The sequence below is a fragment of the Antedon mediterranea genome, chromosome 4, assembly GCF_964355755.1.
Source record: "Antedon mediterranea chromosome 4, ecAntMedi1.1, whole genome shotgun sequence".
Classification (NCBI taxonomy): Eukaryota; Metazoa; Echinodermata; class Crinoidea; order Comatulida; family Antedonidae; genus Antedon; species Antedon mediterranea.
This window is the reverse complement of record NC_092673.1, coordinates 27967211-27988649: the sequence shown is the minus strand read 5'-3', so window position 1 is coordinate 27988649 and position 21439 is coordinate 27967211. Positions and strand designations below refer to the sequence as shown.

General features: G+C 36.6%; 2 protein-coding genes across 2 annotated transcripts in view; both read right to left on the bottom strand.

The window, feature by feature from the left end:
- The window catches only part of LOC140047120 (uncharacterized), a 52484-nt gene extending 32199 nt beyond the window's left edge, over positions 1–20285 (bottom strand). Inside the window, exons 1-15 of the mRNA XM_072091952.1 lie at positions 20176–20285; positions 10793–10927; positions 10548–10670; positions 9950–10132; positions 8412–8594; positions 7654–7782; positions 6948–7070; positions 6171–6310; positions 5684–5848; positions 5158–5325; positions 4401–4917; positions 3699–3890; positions 2666–2785; positions 1515–1723; positions 1155–1242 (exon numbers count right to left, since the gene is read on the bottom strand). Of these exons, the coding sequence (XP_071948053.1) occupies positions 1155–1242; positions 1515–1723; positions 2666–2785; positions 3699–3890; positions 4401–4917; positions 5158–5325; positions 5684–5848; positions 6171–6310; positions 6948–7070; positions 7654–7782; positions 8412–8594; positions 9950–10132; positions 10548–10670; positions 10793–10927; positions 20176–20179 (2479 nt within the window). The 5' untranslated portion in view covers positions 20180–20285. The remainder of the gene's footprint in view (positions 1–1154; positions 1243–1514; positions 1724–2665; positions 2786–3698; positions 3891–4400; positions 4918–5157; positions 5326–5683; positions 5849–6170; positions 6311–6947; positions 7071–7653; positions 7783–8411; positions 8595–9949; positions 10133–10547; positions 10671–10792; positions 10928–20175) is intronic.
- Positions 11785–18214, bottom strand: LOC140046613 (uncharacterized). The gene is made up of 2 exons (XM_072091307.1): positions 18145–18214; positions 11785–17333 (listed from the first exon to the last, which is right to left on the bottom strand). Exons 1-2 carry the CDS (start codon positions 18212–18214, stop codon positions 11785–11787), a joined length of 5619 nt encoding a protein of 1872 aa, XP_071947408.1.
- Positions 20286–21439: the final 1154 nt, after the last annotated feature.

Genomic DNA, 21439 nt, shown 5'->3' with positions numbered 1-21439 from the left:
GCACCCGGATTCCAAGCACTTGTTAATGACTCATTACTCAAGCAGGAACGCACCCGTGGTTTATCCGCTCGTGAGATGTGGACCCAGCGTGACCGGTTTTCCCACGAACAGATCCCACTCTCTGACCTCGAGCTTATCCGCGAACAGCACTCATTACGCACCTCTAATCACAAATACAGTCGAATTTCAAAAGCTCCCACTCGTGAACTTGCTCCTGCAACTCTTGTGGAGGTGGGTGATCTCGTATACCTGTATGCAGATCTTAACAAGTCTAACGCACGTAAGAGATACCTTGTCGTATCTGTTGATGGTACATGGTGTTGCGTTCGCAAGTTCAGTGGAACCCAGTTACGAAACACATCGTACCGTGTTAAGCGATCCGAATGCTTTAAAGTTCCTAGCTCTATACTTGCTCCTAGTACACTTACCTCACGAAAGTACCAGAGTGAGGGATCGGACAATGAGGATAATACATTTGGACCCACCGTGGTTGCCCCAGTTCAGCCTGTCATTCCTGTTGAGATATCTTCTCCGCTTGTCGACGGTGCAACAAACACCGTCCTTGAAGATGTTCATGATAATGATCCGCCCTACAACCAGATTCGCGATGAACCCACTTCTCAGTCTTGTTCAAGACCTCAACGCTCTCACCACCTACCAAACCGATTTGCTGAATTTATTATGGACTAGTGGTTTTACGATCTTGCACGTTATTTTATTTTTTAACAAGTTTCACTCTGAATAACATGATTTTATTTTTTGCTTTGATTTTGTGATGCCGGTTACCATATGTTTTGCTTTTCTCATGTATTGCTTTAAAGGATATTGTTTTAGATTAAAACTGATTAAGAAAGAAGAAGAAAGAAAAGTAGTCACGCCAGTGCGCCCTCATGGGCTGGAGTTGTTCGTGCGTTGTTGCTTTGATTTCCATGTTGTTGTATTGAGTTATTGACTGTTATTAAAATACATTATTCGCATTACATCGGTCTATGTGTGATCTGTAGAGTTGTGGCATATAAACATCAACCTTATTGGCGTAAACAATTTAAAATACTCCAAAAAATACATATAAAAACAAATTAAAAATACTTATGAAAACAAATTAAAATTAAAAATTCTTATGAAAACAAATTAAAAATACTTATAAAAATTACCATCTCTAATATCATCAATTGTAAGTTGAATTGTGCCATTCACCAACAATTCAATGTCTGTTCCATTAGCATTCAGCGTAAATTGTACCTTGAAATTAATCATATATAAATTGATCCATGTTCTTCAAAATACTTTGTAACTAATATAATAAAGAGGATTTAAAATCCATAATTATATTCAATAAAATTAGGCGGAGACAATAACATAAAAACAATTATAATAGTTAATGATTACAATTCCTATATTAAAATGATCATGTTATAAACTTATTATTTATGTTAACAAAGATTCTAACATTACCATAAAGGCCTTCTAAAATGTAGTCAGAAAATGATAAGAAACAAGTTGGTTTTACTTACGAAGGTGTTACTTTCTCCACCAGTGTGTGAACCAACAAAGGCACTGAATATTGTAGCTTTGGTAGTTGGGTCTGAGATAACACCAGACATTCGGCATTGCAATTGGAACATTCCATTGGCAACATCGACGCAAAGAAACTCTCCTTTACCATTAAACGTGTATCCGAGTCCATCGAGGGTGGTTATATGTGGATCACCGAACAACCAAGCTGCAATAAAGAGTCTTGTTTGATGAGTAATTCATACATACGCCCTCTATAATGATCCCTTAATTAAAATTTAAGTTCTCACACACAAATTGGATGAGGGACTCGTTTGGTCAAAAAGCTATTATAGTATGGAATTCGTTATCGGAGGATGTAGTATCTTCAAGATCAACCAATCAATTTAATCAGGTCTTGAACGGGCATGGTCCAACCACCCTCTAAAATTTGCGCCATATTCAAGAGTTGATGTTAAGAGGGGCTTATAGGCATAGCCTAGCCTCGATTCCAGACCCAGCTAAGCTGAGCTCCGGAAACAAGTAAACAAGTAAGTAAGTGTTATAGAGTATCTTAAACACACATGTGTTTAGTGAATGATGCTTTACTAATCTTGTTTGTAACTATACTGTTCTTTATTATAAACATGTGTAAACATTAGCCTGGTCAAACTACTGTTAGACCTAAACAAAATTAGAACAGAATTTATTTTTGATGTAGGTACTTCCCAAGACTCATCTAAACAACGGAAACGGTTTTCTCTCAATTTTACCCAAATATAGATATTAAAGCATATCTAGCATAAAAACACTCCTCAACTACTCCATCTTCTCTATCTATCTACAGTATTGATGTTGTTTATTGCTCGTAGTATCTCATTATGAGTCTTGTTAAGAGAGCACTCACTGGCTAAACCCAGAGTTTAGGGGCCCATGTGCAGTGCCCAGAGAAAAAAAAAGGCATTAAAATATGCCGAAAAGGCTAAAACGCCCGAGGCCTCCAGCGTTAGAACTTGGAGGGCCACTTAGATTTCCTAAACCAGGGGCCTCAGGTCTCTGCCTGCTTCCTCGCTTTATTCCTCAACATAGTTTGGTGGTTTCTAGGACCAGGTGACAACTGAAAACATATTATTGTGGAGATTGTAAGCTGGACAAATCAGAAACTACTTACCAAGGAATGGAGGAAAATAGTTTTCACAGGTGACTGCTGGTCTTCGTTCAAAATACAATCCACATAGATCATTATCTCTTGATTCATAGCAACAGTAGTATTGAGGCATAATATCATTTTCTGAAATAAAATGTATAGTGCAGTAAAATCATAGTAAAACCACTAGTCTCTGTTCAAAATTACTTTCTCTTAAGCTCTGTCTACACTATCAAACTTAATGTGACAAAAAATGTGATGTGCTGCCTATATATGGACATGATGATGTCATATCACTGCCATATTTGGGCATTTCAAAGTTTTGTCACTAGTTTGATAGTGTAGACAGAGTTTTAGACACTATTTCTGCAGTTTTTGACGTTTTGTAAAAATAATGCATATGTCACTTTAAAAACATTAAACCAGATCATTCAAGTTGGTTACTCTCACACAAACAAAAACAGTGGTGTGTATCACAGAAGCAAAACGAAGATATCAATCTGTCCATGATCCATGCTGGCATTGTAGCAGGCTGCTTACATTATAAGATTATACTTATTTTTTCTTAGTCTTTTTTTTAGTGATTTAAAGTCCAAGAAAAAACTCTATTTTGTGCCAAACTCTATTCATATTTTAAACACCGGTGTCTGTAGAATGTAATTTGTAACCTTATAATTTTAACCTTATAAAATTAAACAGAGTGTTTTTTAATTTTTTAGTCAGTTTCTGTAGAGTGAAAACATTTTCATGTGGTTGGAAAGGAGTCATCATAACATGCAATTGATAAAGTCTACTGACAGCTTGACCAAACTGTCTTGCATTGCAACGTAATTTAATTAACTGGTTTACAATTAATGAACTATATCTCAAAGTTTATGTATTTTAATCGGAATTGCTGTCAACATTTCATTGTATTTTTACAAAGAGACAAATAAAGTTTCTTGTATATAGTTTTCATTTTTACAATTTTCACAGGTTGTGACGTTAAATGAAAAATGTAGGAGAGTGTCTTTAAATAACCATAACCCCCTAGAGAAAATCTATTGTGATGTCTTACCCACATGATCGATGTACTGATTTACAAAAAAGAATCTTCCAAATGTGTAACCGTAGCGGAATGCATAGCTTGTAAACCCAAGTCCTTGATAACCTTCTATCAGAGAAAATCCATTCAACCTATAACAACATTCAGTCCCAGACAGGTCACGGTTGAAAGTTGAGCTTTGTAGACAGATATAACTGCCCAATGCTGAAATAAAATAAATTATAATTGAAATACAAGAAGAAATTCTAATTTAAAATCTTAAAACCAATTTGTTTCTACTTCATTCTCCTATTTATTTTAAAATTTGTTATAAATTTATTTTATTTATTTGATTTTCTGTTCTGTACATAGTTTAGTAATTCATTTTACCTATATGGCATTGAAGAAAAAAAATCAATGTGAAATGATAATATAATCAAGATGCATTATTAACTACTGCAGTAACTACTGTACACGTTATTTCCTCTTCTTTGTTTTAGGAGTAAATCATTGTTTATTGTAGCATATAACATTGAAACCAACTAAAATCATTCGTTATTGCATAACAAAATTGTAGTTACTGCAGTAAAATAATGTTTCTTAAGGTTGATAAAATCTGTGGGTCTGACACAAGAACTTATGTTCTGATATTCCAGCTTCTTGGCACATATTGTTCAGATTGTATAGTAGTATAGGAGGTAATAATATACAGTAGTATAATAGTATACATCTTACCATTATTTAGAAGAGCTACAACAAGTGAAAACAGTCCAGAAGAGATTCCTCTGTTTCCCAATAGGATGTTTATATCAGTTCCTCTACCACGGCCAAAAGGATTCAGTGATATTTGAGAAACAAATCTATATCTGCCATCTAACGCGGCCAGTAGAAGCCCACAGGGACATGATCCTTGATTTCCGGGGTAAATATAGTTTGATGCCCTATCCTCTTCATACCAGGTTATACAACGCTTCCTTGGGTTTACAGTGTCATCTGTATTTCCCTCTAATCGAACAGCATATTGCCCCTTTCTTCCAGTATTACCATTGACCTCATCAGGTCTATAAGGATTGGTGGAAAGAGGAGCCTGAGTTTGGAAGTCAACGGTTCGAAAGAAAGGAATGTTGTAGCCAATTATAGCATCAGCAGGTGTCTCTAGTGCTCTGTCCCATCTCATCTGTCTCTCTTCAAAGAAGAACATGGCAAAACTATATTGACCATCGGTCAAAAGAATAGCCTGGAAGGTATTTCGCTATAAAAAGAAATGATGCAACAAAATGATATATTATATGCTAATAAGATAATCAAAACCATATATGGCACAATTTAAAATGTCTCAAAGTGCTTAAAATCAAAGTTTGGACCAATAACCATTGACGAAGACCCAATTTACTCTTACAAGCCAATTCCAGGACATAACAATTATAATATGGCCACGGACCAACCAGTCAGAATGTTTGACAATATCAAAACTAGAAGAATTAATACTTACATGATCATTACTGGTACTAACTGGTCTTTGTGGTATGTTTACCCATGTGACTTTTAATACCCAGGTTGGAGAAAAGGTTAATGGGACATCCTCTTGATACAGATCTATAAGTCTTTGCTTTACTATTTCAATGAAATTCATCTCTTCTGTCGTGTCAGTTGTGTATTCCTGTTGATAATAAAGGCAACAACACATCATTAATCTATAATATAAATAGGTAGACCAGGATGCAGCGCAAGGACGTAAGCGCAATGGAGGAAATTTGACCAATCACAAAGAATAAATTATTCAAACTGTTGCTTGGCCATTGATCAACTGACTTTTGTGATGATCACATTTAGTGTGAACCAAGATTAAGCAAAGACACACTAATTCCTCCTCTTGTTAGTTTTTATTTCAGTATTCTAGTTTTGCATCTGGGAGTTTTGCTATTACACTGACGTACTGTTTGTAACTACTGGTACTTCTTTACTCTTTCTCTGAAAGTGGTATAATATCACATATAAATAAGAAATAATCATCATACCCGAAAGAAAACATTTCCAATGTCACTACTCAGGTCTCCATCAGTCCAAAAAACAGAAATTATGTTTCTGAGGTCAAAACTTTGAAACTGAGTAGATGATGGTCTTGGATAACTCATCTTTTCCTCATCATCATTTACTAGCACAAATATTCCATTTTCTGTGAACTGAAAAATTGGTTTTGTATAATATTTAGGTAATTGTTTAGGGATAGAAAAGTAAATTCAATCTTATTCAAAACAAACATAACACAGAAGCTGCTCTACATAAATAAATGTTATTACTAAAATGGAGTGGAGTTGTTTTTAAAAAATTATCTGCTTTTATTTGTGTAATATAACATGCAGTAAACAGTGTGTACGAATACACCCACCAAAAAAAGTTGCTAAATAATTGCTTTAACAGGTTACAGAATAAACAAATGTGGTTGCTGCAGTAACTGCAGTATGATAATTTTGAAATGTTCCTTTATTTCTATCTTTAACTTACATAAACAATCGGTAGGAAATTCCCGCCATAAGGAAAGCCAAACCGAGGAATAAAATTTCTGGACACTAATTCTCCCAGTGGTCCTACGGAGAGCAATTCTTCATCACCATTTTCGATCCCACTTGGATAGTATAAAATTTCTAAAGAAAAAATATGTATTGATGAGTACAGTCGCTGCAATACCATTGTTCTGGCTGCAATACCATTGTGCTCGCTGCAATACCGTATTGCGATAGCTTCAATACCGTATTGCGATAGCTTCAATACCGTATTGTGATTGCTTCAATATCACTTTTCTTACTGCAATATCATTGTGCTCGCTGCAATACTATTGTGCTCGCTGCAATACTATTGTGCTCGCTGCAATACTATTGTGCTCGCTGCAATACCGTATTGTGATCGCTTCAATATCACTTTTCTCACTGCAATCCATTGTGCTCAATGCAATACTATTGTGCTCAATGCAATATCATTGCGATATCATTGTGCTCGCAGCAATACCATTGTGTACGCTATAATATCACTTTTCTCACTGCAATCCATTGTGCTCAATGCAATACTATTGTGCTCAATGCAATATCATTGTGCTCGCAGCAATACCATTGTGTACGCTGTAATATCATTGTGCTCGCCGCAATACTATTGTGCTCAATGCAATATCATTGCGATATCATTGTGCTCGCAGCAATACCATTGTGTACGCTGTAATATCATTGTGCTCGCCGCATCATGTACATAAATTGTACATAAATTGTAATGAGGTAATAGAATACTTGCCTGCACAAAACGTGCCATCACCCTCATATCCGTCGATACATATACAATTGTAAGACCCTTCTGTATTTTCACAATAACTGTTATCAAAACAGTCAAACGTTAGTTCTTCACACTCATCAATGTCTAGGTGTATTAAACAAATTTTATTAAGTAAGTAAAAAGCGTAAATATAATAGATAATATTGAATAAAAGTCTACCACACTGGTATATCAGTCTAACTGTTTATAACAGGTATTGAATTTAGTGAATAAATAAAAATGAACAATAATAAAAGAGTGAAGCCTTTTCTCATCCTAATGTCAAACTGTCCATTCATGTCACGTGGTCACGACTTAAAGTTGTCCGCAACTTATTTTGACCTCCATCCGCACATTTTTGATATTTTTCTTGTTTATTGTAATTTTTTTTTTGCAATTTGTAATTTTTATCTTTTATTTTAAAATGTATAGAGAAACTAATAAAACAAAATAAACAAAACGATCAACTTGATATTTGAACTAGGCATATGAAATTGCAATGACATGTTCCCATACAGTGGAAATCAGGCAATAACTGTTTGAGTAATCCTGCTAACTAAAAAATATCAAAAGAAACAAACAAATACACATGCAGGAAAACATAACTGAACTCATGAAAAAATGTTCATCATCCAACTCAAAAACATTCATTATTTGTATAGTATTATTTGTATCTATATTTTAGTACCTTCACAAATTTCACTGGTTACATTTAGTATGTAACCAGTGTTACAGTTGCAAATGTAGCTGCCAACTGTATTTGAGCATGTAGATTGATCTGGACATGTGAACGTATCAGCAAGGCACTCATTGACATCTAAAAAAAAAATACCAATATTTTAAAATTAGGGTAAATAGAATAAACATGTAATACTTCTGTACATAGTTATCTATATTTACTGTACCTGTACCTGTATCCTAAATCATCTGCCCTAGATAATGAAAGTCGTAAGAATACAAGATTCAAAATTTTGCAATTTAGGTCTTTTTTAGGCTTAAATTTGTAAATATCTTAATAATTGTATATAAAAAATTCTCTTATTATAACATAAAATCTTATTTTTCTACCTAATTAATTCTGCTTAAACGATTAAGTATTGCTTTAATTCATTAGTGTTTGTGTATGTAATCTACTTTTTGCTTCTGTTTGTTATTTTATGATTGTTAAACTTCATTTTATGATTTAAAAAATTTAAATAAAATGATTTGTGTATTCGTATTTGTCAGGATCAGGTGTTGCATACTGCCTATCAGCTGCCTGTGAGAGGGTGCACAATCCAATTTATCCAATTAATGTAGCCTATACTACTATAAAGATTTGTAGAACTTTCATAAAGCAGGATATAGATACAGTATGTTAATGTTAATGTTGTTCGATTTATAAAGCGCTTTTACAATCAAAAGATTGTGACAAAGCGCTGAAAGAAAAACAGAAAAATCACGTACCTTGGCAACGTTTTGTAGCAGCAGGGGAAAATATTCCAGACAGACATTGAACCTCTGTTGGGGTGGGTGGATCAAGCATATATCCAGTACCACATACAGCTTCAATAAAATCACCATTAGCAATAATTACACTTTGTGCAACCCATTCACCATTCTCAAAATCAGCTGGCTTGTCACAATTCACTAATTTTTAAAAAGAATAAATTCCAAAATAAGATTAATATACTGTTAAAATCAGATTTCGCTTCTCTACAGGCCATTTTGTTTAAATGTACATTCCAAGTCTTAATTTTACTAGAAATTGTAAATACTAGAGGGTGTTGAGCTCGCTTCGCTCGCTCCCCCTCTAGGAAGTGTAGACGATGGTTCTTAGAATGATAATGTTCTCCTTGTACGTTTTCTGTCGGTTACCATTATTGAAAATGCTTGACATTCGTAAAACTAAACTACTTTGTTTCACAGTGTTTTAGATGATTAATAACATTTGAAAGTATAGTTTTTATTGTTTGGTAGGGCCCTTTGGGGAGGCGGAGGTCATTTGAGGGAGGTGAATATTCGAGGGATATATGTTAAATTTTTTAGTTTTAATAATATGGTAACATTTATAATCAAATGAAATCCTCTAATAGATATGAAAAGTGGTAAAAAAGAATAACAAATGCTTGGGTTATTAGGGGTTATTATTCAAAGTGATGTTTTATTGGAGAGGCGTTTATTCAAATGAATACCATCCTAATAATTATTAATACATTATTTAATTTAATCATCTTTTGAAACTAACTGCCGTGACAGAGTGGGCCCAAGAAAGAAGACATGGGCAGACATCTCGGTCCTAACGGGACACAGGAAGATAGCCTACAGTTATTCCTGCAAGCTTACTCAATAAAACTCAGCTATCGGGATTTCACTCGAAAAATGTCTTATCAAATCTCCCTATGTAATTTTATAATACTATTCCCCACAATATATTCTGATTCTTTATGGCGTATATTTAATTTGATCTTTATTAATTTGCAGTATAATTTCTATTATTTAACTACTGTACCTTCACATACGCGCGCGGTATGTTTTAAAATAAACAAAAAACTGAAATGGCTATGACTAATGGCCAACTTAAGCTCCAGTCCTACTATCTGATTTTTTTTTCGTCTTCCAAAGGGACACTGTATTGATTGATGGAAAGTGCCTGTTTCCAGTCACCTTTAGGGTCAAATCTATTATTTTAATTACTTTGACCGGGAAGAATTTACCATACGCACCTTTTAATGAGAATTACTGTAGTGAAAAAAGCTTATTTTTTTATGAAAATTATGTATTATGGAAATAAATACAAATTGAAATAAATTTAAAACAAATAATTATAGTTAATTCCTTATTTGCTAACAATTCAGTGATGTGTACATGAACTTTATCACTCATCTTTTTAATGTATTTACAATTTAATTGTTTATATTTGTAATAATCATCTAATTCAGCGCTTGGCTGCAATATTGTTATTGAATAAAACTGAAATGCCGTACATTGACTTTATAACCTACATAAACAGCTTGGGAATATTCCCTGTATAGTTCCATCTTGACATATAAGAGTGCTGTTTCCTTCTAAAGTACGCCCACTATAGCACTCGTAAATGAACACCTGGTTCTCAAGGTACCGAGAGCGTTGAACCGATGGGCTCAGCAGATTACCAAACGCTAGTGTTTGAGGTGCAGCACAGCTTCCTATTGTAATGAAGTTATTAAACATGTTATATACTGATTGGCCGACAAATTGAAGAAATTATTATTATTACTATTATTATTATTATTATACTGTTTGTGGTACTCCTCATGAAACAGCCTGTAGATGGATTAAAATGTCCAAGTTATAACTAGCGTCTTTGATATTTAATTGTAGTCTGCTCTGCTTTGCATCGAAAACCTTTGCCTACATGACCTGGTTCATACTTAAATATTGTCTATTAATATATATTATAAGACTGATATTAACAGTTGAATCACTCCTTTGGGACAATCCTATTAAAGGGGACACTGTCCAGTGAATGTATTTATTACTTTATACTTTATCAATTTCATTATTTAAAGTATTATATAGGACATTAAAGTGAAACACCACATGCTCTTAAAATCCTCTTACCATCGCAAATTGTGGCGGTCTCATCATAGTTATCAGGACAATCATTAATATTGTCATCACAGAAGAGACTTTTATCTATACACAAAGCATTATCACATCGAAGTTCAGTTGTATTGCAAGGACCTAAGAAGAAGAAAAAAAAACTTCAGCAAATGTTTTTTTGTAGTCCAACTATTTTTGTTTTCATTATTTTGTTTTGCAATATAAAACCACAAAATTAATGCAAAAGACCATAAACAACTTACCACATGCAGCTTCATTTTCATCTAAATAATCAACACAGTCTTGAACCCTGTCACAGAAAGCATCTTCAGGTATACAATTAGTTGTTCCAGGGCATGCTTGAAACGTGTTAAGACACGTGGACCTATTATCAATAACTGTACATAAAAAAACAGAATATGATATTTAAAAAAGTTCTAGATTCCTTCAAAGAATGACTATGAAATTAAAAACTCTAAAGAATAAATATAAAGACAAATATAAAAATCGCTATAGCTAAATTGGATGAAAAAAACAAACAAATTGTATCTTATATATGAGATATGAAATTGCATATAAATTGTACAAATAGCTTTTGCTGATGTTGAAGACACGGTAGTTAAATAGGTTTGGGTGGTTTGGTAATATATGATACCATGTTTGATGGTTTGGTGGTTCTTTGATAGTTGAGTTCGGTAGCAGATTGGTTTAGTAGCACATGGTTCAGTTGTTTAGGTTTGGCATGCCTTTGTAGTAAATGGTTAGAATCTTCCCTCATCGACAGTGTTTGTGATGGTTCTGAAATGGGCACGACTTAGTACTTTGGAGTAAAATGGCTCTACTATTGGTTCAGTTACAATACAACATAGCAATACAACATTAAGTAGTTGATGCTTCCGTAGTCACAGGTACTGTGGTTAACACTTCAAAAATAATATTTCAAATATATTTGTTAACTCTAATGAATTGATACCTCTTAAAACAAATTAATGAAAGAAAAAATAGCATGGAGGTATAAAATTAATTTTATAAAAAGTAATTTTATACCGTCATGTAACGAAAGGTTTCAAGTAAAACAACATAGAACAATGTAATGAAAACACAATTCAGTAAATATTGTCAATAAATCAACTCAGTAGTAGAACGCTCAGTAGTTTAACAGCTCTGTAGTGGATGGCTCTGTAGTTGACGCTCAGTTGTAGATTTAGACGTTATATATTATTAAATGAGAACAAATAATGTCTAGTTTACAAAATTAAGAAAACTCCATTGCATGATTATTGTTAAGAAGTCGATTACCTGAATCAGTAGTGATAGCTGGTTTAGATGTAGCTGGTACAGTTGTAGCTGGTACAGTAGTAGCTGGTTCAGTTGTAGCTGGTTCAGTAGTCGATCGTTCAGTAGTCGATGGTTCGGTAGTCGATGGTTCGGTAGTCGATGGTTCGGTTGTCGATGGTTCGGTTGTCGATGGTTCGGTTGTCGATGGTTCGGTAGTCGATGGTTCGGTAGTCGATGGTTCGGTAGTCGATGGTTCGGTAGTCGATGGTTCGGTAGTCGATGGTTCAGTTGTAGCTGGTTCAGTAGTTAATGGTTCAGTTGTAGCTGATTCAGTTGTAGCTGGTTCAGTTGTAGGTGGTTCAGTTGTAGCTGGTTCAGTAGTTGATGGTTTAGTTGTAGCTGGTTCAGTAGTTGATGGTTCAGTTGTAGATGGTTCAGTTGAAGCTGTTTCAGTAGTTGATGGTTCAGTTGTAGCTGGTTCAGTGGTTGATGGTTCAGTTGTAGATGGTTCAGTGGTTGATGGTTCAGTTGTAGATGGTTCAGTTGTAGGTGGTTCAGTTGTAGATGGTTCAGTAGTTGATGGTTTAGTTGTAGCTGGTTCAGTAGTTGATGGTTCAGTAGTAGATGGTTCAGTTGTAGCTGTTTCAGTAGTAGCTGGTTCAGTAGTTGATGGTTCAGTTGTAGCTAGTTCAGTTGTAGCTGGTTCAGTTGTAGATGGTTCTGTAGTTGATCGTTCAGTAGTCGATGGTTCAGTAGTCGATGGTTCTGTTGTCGATGGTTCTGTTGTCGATGGTTCGGTTGTCGATGGTTCGGTTGTCGATGGTTCGGTTGTCGATGGTTCAGTTGTAGCTGGTTCAGTTGTAGCTGGTTCAGTTGTAGCTGGTTCAGTAGTTAATGGTTCAGTTGTAGCTGATTCAGTTGTAGCTGGTTCAGTTGTAGATGGTTCAGTAGTTGATGGTTCAGTTGTAGCTGGTTCAGTAGTTGATGGTTCAGTAGTTGATGGTTCAGTTGTAGATGGTTCAGTTGAAGCTGCTTCAGTAGTTGATGGTTCAATTGTAGCTGGTTCAGTGGTTGATGGTTCAGTTGTAGGTGGTTCAGTTGTAGATGGTTCAGTAGTTGATGGTTTAGTTGTAGCTGGTTCAGTAGTTGATGGTTCAGTAGTGGATGGTTCAGTTGTAGCTGTTTCAGTAGTAGCTGGTTCAGTAGTTGATGGTTCAGTAGTTGATGGTTCAGTTGTAGCTGGTTCAGTTGTAGCTGGTTCTGTAGTAGATGGTTCTGTAGTAGATGGTTCGGTAGTAGATGGTTCTGTAGTCGATGGCTGTGTTGTTGATGGTTGTGTTGTTGATGGTTCTGTAGTAGATGGTTCTGTAGTAGATGGTTCTGTAGTCGATGGTTCTGTAGTCGATGGTTCTGTAGTCGATGGTTCTGTAGTCGATGGTTCTGTAGTCGATGGTTCTGTAGTCGATGGTTCTGTAGTCGATGGTTCTGTAGTCGATGGTTCGGTAGTAGATGGTTCGGTAGTAGATGGTTCTGTAGTAGATGGTTCTGTAGTTGATGGTTCTGTAGTTGATGGTTCGGTAGTCGATGGTTCGGTAGTCGATGGTTGTGTTGTTGATGGTTCTGTAGTAGATGGTTCTGTAGTCGAAGGTTCTGTAGTCGATGGTTGTGTTGTCGATGGTTGTGTTGTCGATGGTTCGGTAGTCGATGGTACGGTAGTCGATGGTACGGTAGTCGATGGTTTGGTAGTCGATGGTTCGGTAGTAGATGGTTCAGTAGTTGATGGTTCAGTTGTAGCTGGTTCTGTAGTAGATGGTTCTGTAGTTGATGGTTCTGTAGTTGACGGTTCTGTAGTTGACGGTTCTGTAGTTGACGGTTCTGTAGTAGACGGTTCTGTAGTAGACGGTTGTGTAGTCGATGGTTCTGTAGTCGATGGTTCTGTAGTTGATGGTTCTGTAGTAGATGGTTCTGTAGTAGATGGTTCTGTAGTAGATGGTTCTGTAGTTGATTGCACAGTTGTAGATGGTTCAGTAGTTGATGGTTCTGTAGTTGATGGTTCTGTAGTTGATGGTTCTGTAGTTGATGGTTCTGTAGTCGATGGTTCTGTAGTAGATGGTTGTGTTGTCGATGGTTGTGTTGTCGATGGTTGTGTTGTCGATGGTTCGGTAGTCGATGGTTCGGTAGTCGATGGTTTGGTAGTAGATGGTTCGGTAGTTGATGGTTCAGTTGTAGCTGGTTCAGTTGTAGATGGTTCAGTAGTTGCTGGTTCAGTAGTTGCTGGTTCTGTAGTCGATGGTTCAGTTGTAGATGGTTCTGTAGTCGATGGTTCTGTAGTAGATGGTTCTGTAGTAGATGGTTCTGTAGTTGATGGTTCGGTAGTAGATGTTTCGGTTGATGGTTGTGTAGTCGATGGTTGTGTAGTCGATGGTTGTGTAGTAGATGGTTCTGTAGTTGATGGTTCTGTAGTAGATGGTTCTGTAGTAGATGGTTCTGTAGTAGATGGTTCTGTAGTTGATGGTTCGGTAGTCAATGGTTGTGTTGTTGATGGTTCTGTCGTAGATGGTTCTGTCGTAGATGGTTCTGTAGTTGATGGTTCTGTAGTCGATGGTTGTGTTGTTGATGGTTCGGTAGTTGATGGTTCGGTAGTAGATGGTTCGGTAGTTGATGGTTCAGTTGTAGCTGGTTCTGTAGTTGACGGTTCTGTAGTTGACGGTTCTGTAGTTGACGGTTCTGTAGTAGACGGTTCTGTAGTAGATGGTTCTGTAGTAGATGGTTCTGTAGTTGATGGTTCTGTAGTTGATGGTTCTGTAGTAGATGATTCGGTAGTAGATGATTCTGTAGTTGATGGTTCTGTAGTAGAGGGTTCAGTAGTTGAGGGCTCAGTAGTTGAGGGCTCAGTAGTTGAGGGCTCTGTCGTTGATTGTTCTGTAGTTGAGGGTTCTGTAGTAGATGGTTCTGTAGTAGATGGTTCGGTTGTTGATGGTTCTGTAGTAGATGGTTCTGTAGTAGATGGTTCTGTAGTCAATGGTTCTGTAGTCGATGGTTCTGTAGTCGATGGTTCTGTAGTCGATGGTTCTGTAGTCGATGGTTGTGTTGTCGATGGTTGTGTTGTCGATGGTTCGGTAGTCGATGGTTCGGTAGTCGATGGTTCGGTAGTAGATGGTTCAGCTGTAGCTGATTCAGTTGTAGCTTGTTCAGTTGTAGATGGTTCGGTAGTTGATGGTTCTGTAGTTGACGGTTCTGTAGTTGATGGTTCTGTAGTTGACGGTTCTCTAGTGGATGGTTCTGTAGTTGATTGCACAGTTGTAGATGGTTCTGTAGTAGATGGTTCTGTAGTAGATGGTTCTGTAGTAGATGATTCTGTAGTAGATGATTCTGTAGTAGAGGGTTCAGTAGTTGAGAGCTCAGTAGTTGAGGGCTCTGTCGTTGATGGTTCTGTAGTTGAGGGTTCTGTAGTAGATGGTTCTGTAGTAGATGGTTCTGTTGTTGATTGCACAGTTGTAGATGGTTCTGTTGTAGATGGTTCTGTTGTAGATGGTTCTGTAGTAGATGGTTCAGTAGTCATTGGTTCAGTAGTCGAGGGCTCAGTTGTTGAGAGCTCGGTAGTTGAGAGCTCAGTAGTTGAGGGCTCAGTAGTAGATGGTCCTGTAGTTGAGGGCTCAGTAGTAGATGGTTCAGTAATTGAGGGCTCTGTAGTTGAGGGTTCAGTAGTTGAGGGCTCAGTGGTTGAGGTTTCTGTAGTAGATGGTTCTGTAGTTGATTGCACAGTTGTAGCTGGTTTGGTAGTAGACAGTTCTGTAGTAGACAGTTCTGTAGTAGATGGTTCTGTAGTAGATGGTTCGGTTGTTGAAGGTTCTGTAGTTGACAGTTCTGTAGTTGACGGTTCTGTAGTTGATGGTTCTGTAGTTAACGGTTCTGTAGTTGATGATTCGGTAGTAGATGATTCTGTAGTAGAGGGTTCAGTAGTTGAGAGCTCAGTAGTTGAGGGCTCTGTCGTTGATGGTTCTGTAGTTGAGGGTTCTGTAGTATATGGTTCTGTAGTAGATGGTTCTGTTGTTGATTGCACAGTTGTAGATGGTTCAGTGGTAGATGGTTCTGTTGTAGATGGTTCTGTAGTAGATGGTTCAGTAGTCATTGGTTCAGTAGTCGAGGGCTCAGTTGTTGAGAGCTCGGTAGTTGAGAGCTCAGTAGTTGAGGGCTCAGTAGTAGATGGTTCGGTAGTAGACAGTTCTGTAGTAGATGGTTCTGTAGTAGATGGTTCGGTTGTTGAAGGTTCTGTAGTTGACGGTTCTGTAGTTGATGGTTCTGTAGTTGACGGTTCTGTAGTTGATGGTTCGGTAGTAGATGGTTCTGTAGTAGATGGTTCTGTAGTAGAGGGTTCAGTAGTTGAGAGCTCAGTAGTTGAGGGCTCTGTAGTTGAGCGTTCTGTAGTTGAGGGTTCTGTAGTAGATGGTTCTGTAGTAGATGGTTCTGTTGTTGATTGCACAGTTGTAGATGGTTCAGTTGTAGATGGTTCTGTAGTAGATGGTTCAGTAGTCAATGGTTCAGTAGTCGAGGGCTGAGTTGTTGAGAGCTCAGTAGTTGAGGGCTCAGTAGTAGATGGTCCTGTAGTTGAGGGCTCAGTAGTAGATGGTTCGGTAGTTGAGGGCTCTGTAGTTGAGGGCTCTGTAGTTGAGGGCTCTGTAGTTGAGGTTTCTGTCGTTGATGGTTCGGTTGTTGATGGTTCGGTCGTTGATGGTTCTGTAGTTGATGGTTCTGTAGTAGATGGCTCTGTAGTTGAGGGTTCTGTAGTTAATTGCACAGTTGTAGCTGGTTCGGTAGTAGATGGTTCGGTAGTTGATGGTTCGGTAGTTGATGGTTCTGTAGTTGACAGTTCTGTAGTAGATGGTTCTGTAGTAGATGGTTCTGTAGTTGATTGAACAGTTGTAGATGGTTCAGTAGTTGATGGTTCTGTAGTAGATGGTTCTGTAGTAGATGGCTCAGTAGTTGACGGTTCTGTAGTTGACAGTTCTGTAGTAGATTGTTCTGTAGTTGATTGCACAGTTGTAGATGGTTCAGTAGTTGACAGTTCTGTAGTAGATGGTTCTGTAGTAGATGATACTGTAGTTGATTGCACAGTTGTAGCTGGTTCAGTAGTAGATGGTTCTGTAGTAGATGCTTCTGTAGTTGATAGTTCTGTAGTAGATGGTTCGGTAGTTGAGGGCTCTGTAGTAGATGGCTCTGTCGTAGATGGCTCTGTAGTTGAGGGTTCTGTAGTTGAGGATTCTGTAGTAGATGGTTCTGTAGTTGATTGTACAGTTGTAGCTGGTTCGGTAGTAGATGGTTCTGTAGAAGATAGTTTTGTAGTAGATGGTTCAGTAGTCGAGGGCTCAGTTGTTGAGAGCTCAGTAGTTGAGGGCTCAGTAGTCGAGGGCTCAGTTGTTGAGAGGTGGGTAGTTGAGAGCTCAGTAGTAGATGGTCCTGTAGTTGAAGGCTCAATAGTAGATGGTACTGTAGTTGATTGCACAGTTGTAGCTGGTTCGGTAGTAGCTGGTTCGGTAGTAGATGGTTCAGTAGTAGATGGTTCAGTAGTAGATGGTACACTAGTTGAGGGCTCTGTAGTTGAGGGCTCAGTAGTTGAGGGCTCAGTAGTTGAGGGCTCAGTAGTTGAGGTTTCTGTCGTTGATGGTTCTGTAGTTGAGGATTCTGTAGTAGATGGTTCTGTAGTAGATGGTTCTGTAGTTGATGGCACAGTTGTAGCTGTAGATGGTTCAGTAGTTGATGGTTCTGCAGTAGCTTGTTCTGTAGTTGATGGTTCAGTAGTTGATGGTTCTGTAGTCGATGGTTCTGTAGTAGATGGCTCAGTAGTAGATGGTTCGGTAGTAGATGGTTCTGTAGTTGATGGTTCTGTAGTAGATGGTTCGGTAGTTGAGGACTCTGTTGTTGACTGTTCTGTAGTTGAAGGCTCAGTAATAGATGTCTCAGTAGTAGAAGGTTCAGTTGTTGATAGCTCAGTAGTTTGAACTAAAGATGTTTGAATTATATATATGTAAATTCAAATAAATGAATAATAATAATATCATTTGATATAAAACAAGTTAGAAATATATGTTTCATTCAATGTCAATATATTTTTTTTTATTTATATGTTGGCACTTTAAAAAAAAAATACAAATACAAATAACGATGGTATCCTATTTTTAACATTTAAAAGATAAATTAGAAGATGATCATTCCACCTGTTGACTAATTTTTTGAATAACTGTTAATTCATGATTTTGTTAATTGGGATATATTTTTTGGAAAATTTGGAGATCATGTAGTAATGTAGTAGGATCAACAAGACCAATCACAGAGTTACAATCGCGGTCGTGTGTAGAAAGTGAAAATAAATCTTGAAATCTAGATCCACGTATTACTGAAGCTGTCATAACTTATGTACTACGTATCCTGCGTAGTGCATGGGGTAGGCAATCTTTCAAATACTCTTAAACTTTCTCTAATTTAGTTTAAAATCAATTGTGTTCATTTTTGCAAATGGCAAACGTTTGTACGTGCATGTTACAAGTGCTGTGGATTTTGTTCAATTCAATGAAGTGTATGTTCCCTAAATATGGTATATTTACGATTTCTGGTTGCGAATATGTAAGAAACAAGGCCAACAGCCATTAAGTCGCGTGCTACAATGCATAGTGATACCGGACCGACAGACAAACAGACCGACAGACAAACAGACCGACAGACAAACAGACCGACAGACAGACAGACCGACAGACAGACCGACATAGTGAACTATACTGATCGAAATTACTGAACATGTTTAAAAATGTTGAAATCGGGCAAAAAGAGTGCGCAATAACATTTAACGCGCAATGCGCGCGCAAAAATCTGCGCACTCATGGCAATTTTGTAAACGCTTAAAATTGCCTGAAACGTACTCTTATTTCATCGAAAATAAATTTTGAAAATTTTAAGCGCGCGTACGCATACGTTACATGCGCTACGCACGTAATTGTATTGCCATATGATGATTTATGCCCTGAAATTTATGAGTACCAAATTTTATTTAATTGTGATTCATGGTTGTGAAGATATGATTACAAACGTGATTTCGTTAAATCGTGCGTAGACCGCGTAATTTTTTTATTGCCCACCGTAAAAACATAACCACATTGATTCCTGGCCATAAGGAATATACTGTGAAAAATTGACCTAGCTAGATTAAACTGATATCAAGATAAGGTCAGAAAGCGATAAAACGCATAGTGATACCGGACCGACAGACAGACAGACCGACCGACCGACATAGTGAACTATAGAGTCGCTTCCACGCGACTAAAAATGTGTAAATAAGGTAAGGGTTAGAGGAACTCGATAAATGTCATTATTAGAAAAAGAAATTATAATTAGAAATAGAAAAAGGAATGTATTGCACATTGATTATAGATACTATATGATATTTCTTAATCTTTATTTAATTTACAGCACTATAATAATACAAGTGAGCACACGATTTCTTCACAACATGTGAGTTCACATGATTTCTTCACAATATGTGAGTTCACATGATTTCTTCACAACATGTGAGTTCACATGATACATTCACAGTATGTCACTACTGTATGTTTTGTTTAAAGGCCATGTGTATAAAGTGAAGAACATTTTAAAATAGTTTTTTTTGTTCGTGTCAGTTGCAGGTTCGTGAAAGGCAGGATATTGAGTGAACATGATTTATGTCTCGGGAAAAAACAGATTGGAAGTGAAATAAATATACATTAAATGTATGTTTTATACAGGGATTTCTAAATTTTCATGCGTTTTTCATGAATGTATACATAGTTCTATCTGCTTAGACATGATGACTATCAGAGTGTTTTAAACACAAGGTATGTAGATCGCTGTGTCTTAACACCTTGACTTTTAAACGTTAAGGATTACTTTGTGTAAGAGTCTGTGAGTTACAAACTTATGGCCGTAATCACCAATCATATTATTTATTTCAAATATTAAATATTTCACTTCAATTTAATAGATATCTATCAATTGTTTCCGTAGCTTAAGTGTGAATGGTACTGGTACATAGATCACGATTGAACGCTGGACATTGGAATACGTTCAAGATAGAAGAATAAAATTTACTTTAGAAAGGTAAGATGTATGATAAAACAAAGGATGAATGTTTTGCATTCTTTTAATAAAAAAAATATTTTATTATAAATTGACTTTCATATATAACCCGATTACGTCTCTTTAAATAATACTGAATATTTTAATTCATGAGTATATGTTCTCCATTCAACTCATCAACATTCATTATACATCAAACATATATTTACAAATTCAAGAAAATTTATTTTATGTAAATGTAAATATCGAAAAAAAAGTTTCTTACCCATTGTTGTTGATGGTTGAGTAGTTGATGGCTGAGTATTAGATGGCTCTGTAGTAGATGGTTCAGTAGTTGAGGGCTCTGTCGTTGATGGTTCAGTAGTCGAGGGCTCTGTCGTTGATGGTTCAGTGGTAGATGGTTCAGTAGTTGATGGCTCAGTAGTTGAGGGCTCTGTCGTTGATGGTTCAGTAGTAGATAGCTCAGTAGTTGAGGGCTCAGTAGTAGAAGGCTCTGTAGTAGAAGGCTCAGTAGTAGATGGCTCTGTAGTAGATAGCTCAGTAGTTGAGGGCTCAGTAGTTGAGGGCTCTGTCGTTGATGGTTCAGTAGTAGAAGGCTCTGTAGTTGGTTCAGTTGTTTCAACTAAAAATGTTTTTATATATATTATTAAACCCCTCTTTAAATAACAGTGACAATTTCAATTGATGAAATTTTTACTCATTTAACTCTTGAACATTCATTATATAATTTACTATACTAGAGGGTGAGCTCGCTTCGCTCGCTACCCCTCTAGGAAGTGTAGACGATGGTTCTCGGAATGATAATGTTCTCCTTATACATTTTCTGTCGGTTACCATTATTGAAAATGCTTGACATTCGTAAAACTAAACTACTTTGTTTCACAGTGTTTTAGATGATTAATAACATTTTAAAGTATAGTTTTTATTGTTTGGTAGGGCCCTTTGGGGAGGCGGAGGTCATTTGAGGGAGGTGCTTATCGAGGGATATATGTTAAATTTTTTAGTTTTAATAATATGGTAACATTTATAATCAAATGAAATCCTCTAATAGATATGAAAAGTGGTAAAAAAGAATAACAAATGCTTGGTAAATTGCAGATAACAGTGCGGTGAATTCTACTACAAATAGTATAATTGTGTTATTATAAATATGTGGATGGACGTTTATTAGATAGTTGGGTTGGGGGTGGGGGGGGGGGGGGGGGGGGGGTTATTATTCAAAGTGATGTTTTATTGGAGGCGTTTATTCAAATGAATACCATCCTAATAATTATTAATACATTATTTAATTTAATCATCTTTTGAAACTAACTGCCGTGACAGAGTGGGCCCAAGAAAGAAGACATTACGGCTTGCAACATGGGCAGACATCTCGGTCCTAACGGGACACAGGAAGATAGCCTACAGTTATTCCTGCAAGCTTACTCAATAAAACTCAGCTATCGGGATTTCACTCGAAAAATGTCTTATCATCAAATCTCCCTATGTAATTTTATAATACTATTCCCCACAATATATTCTGATTCTTT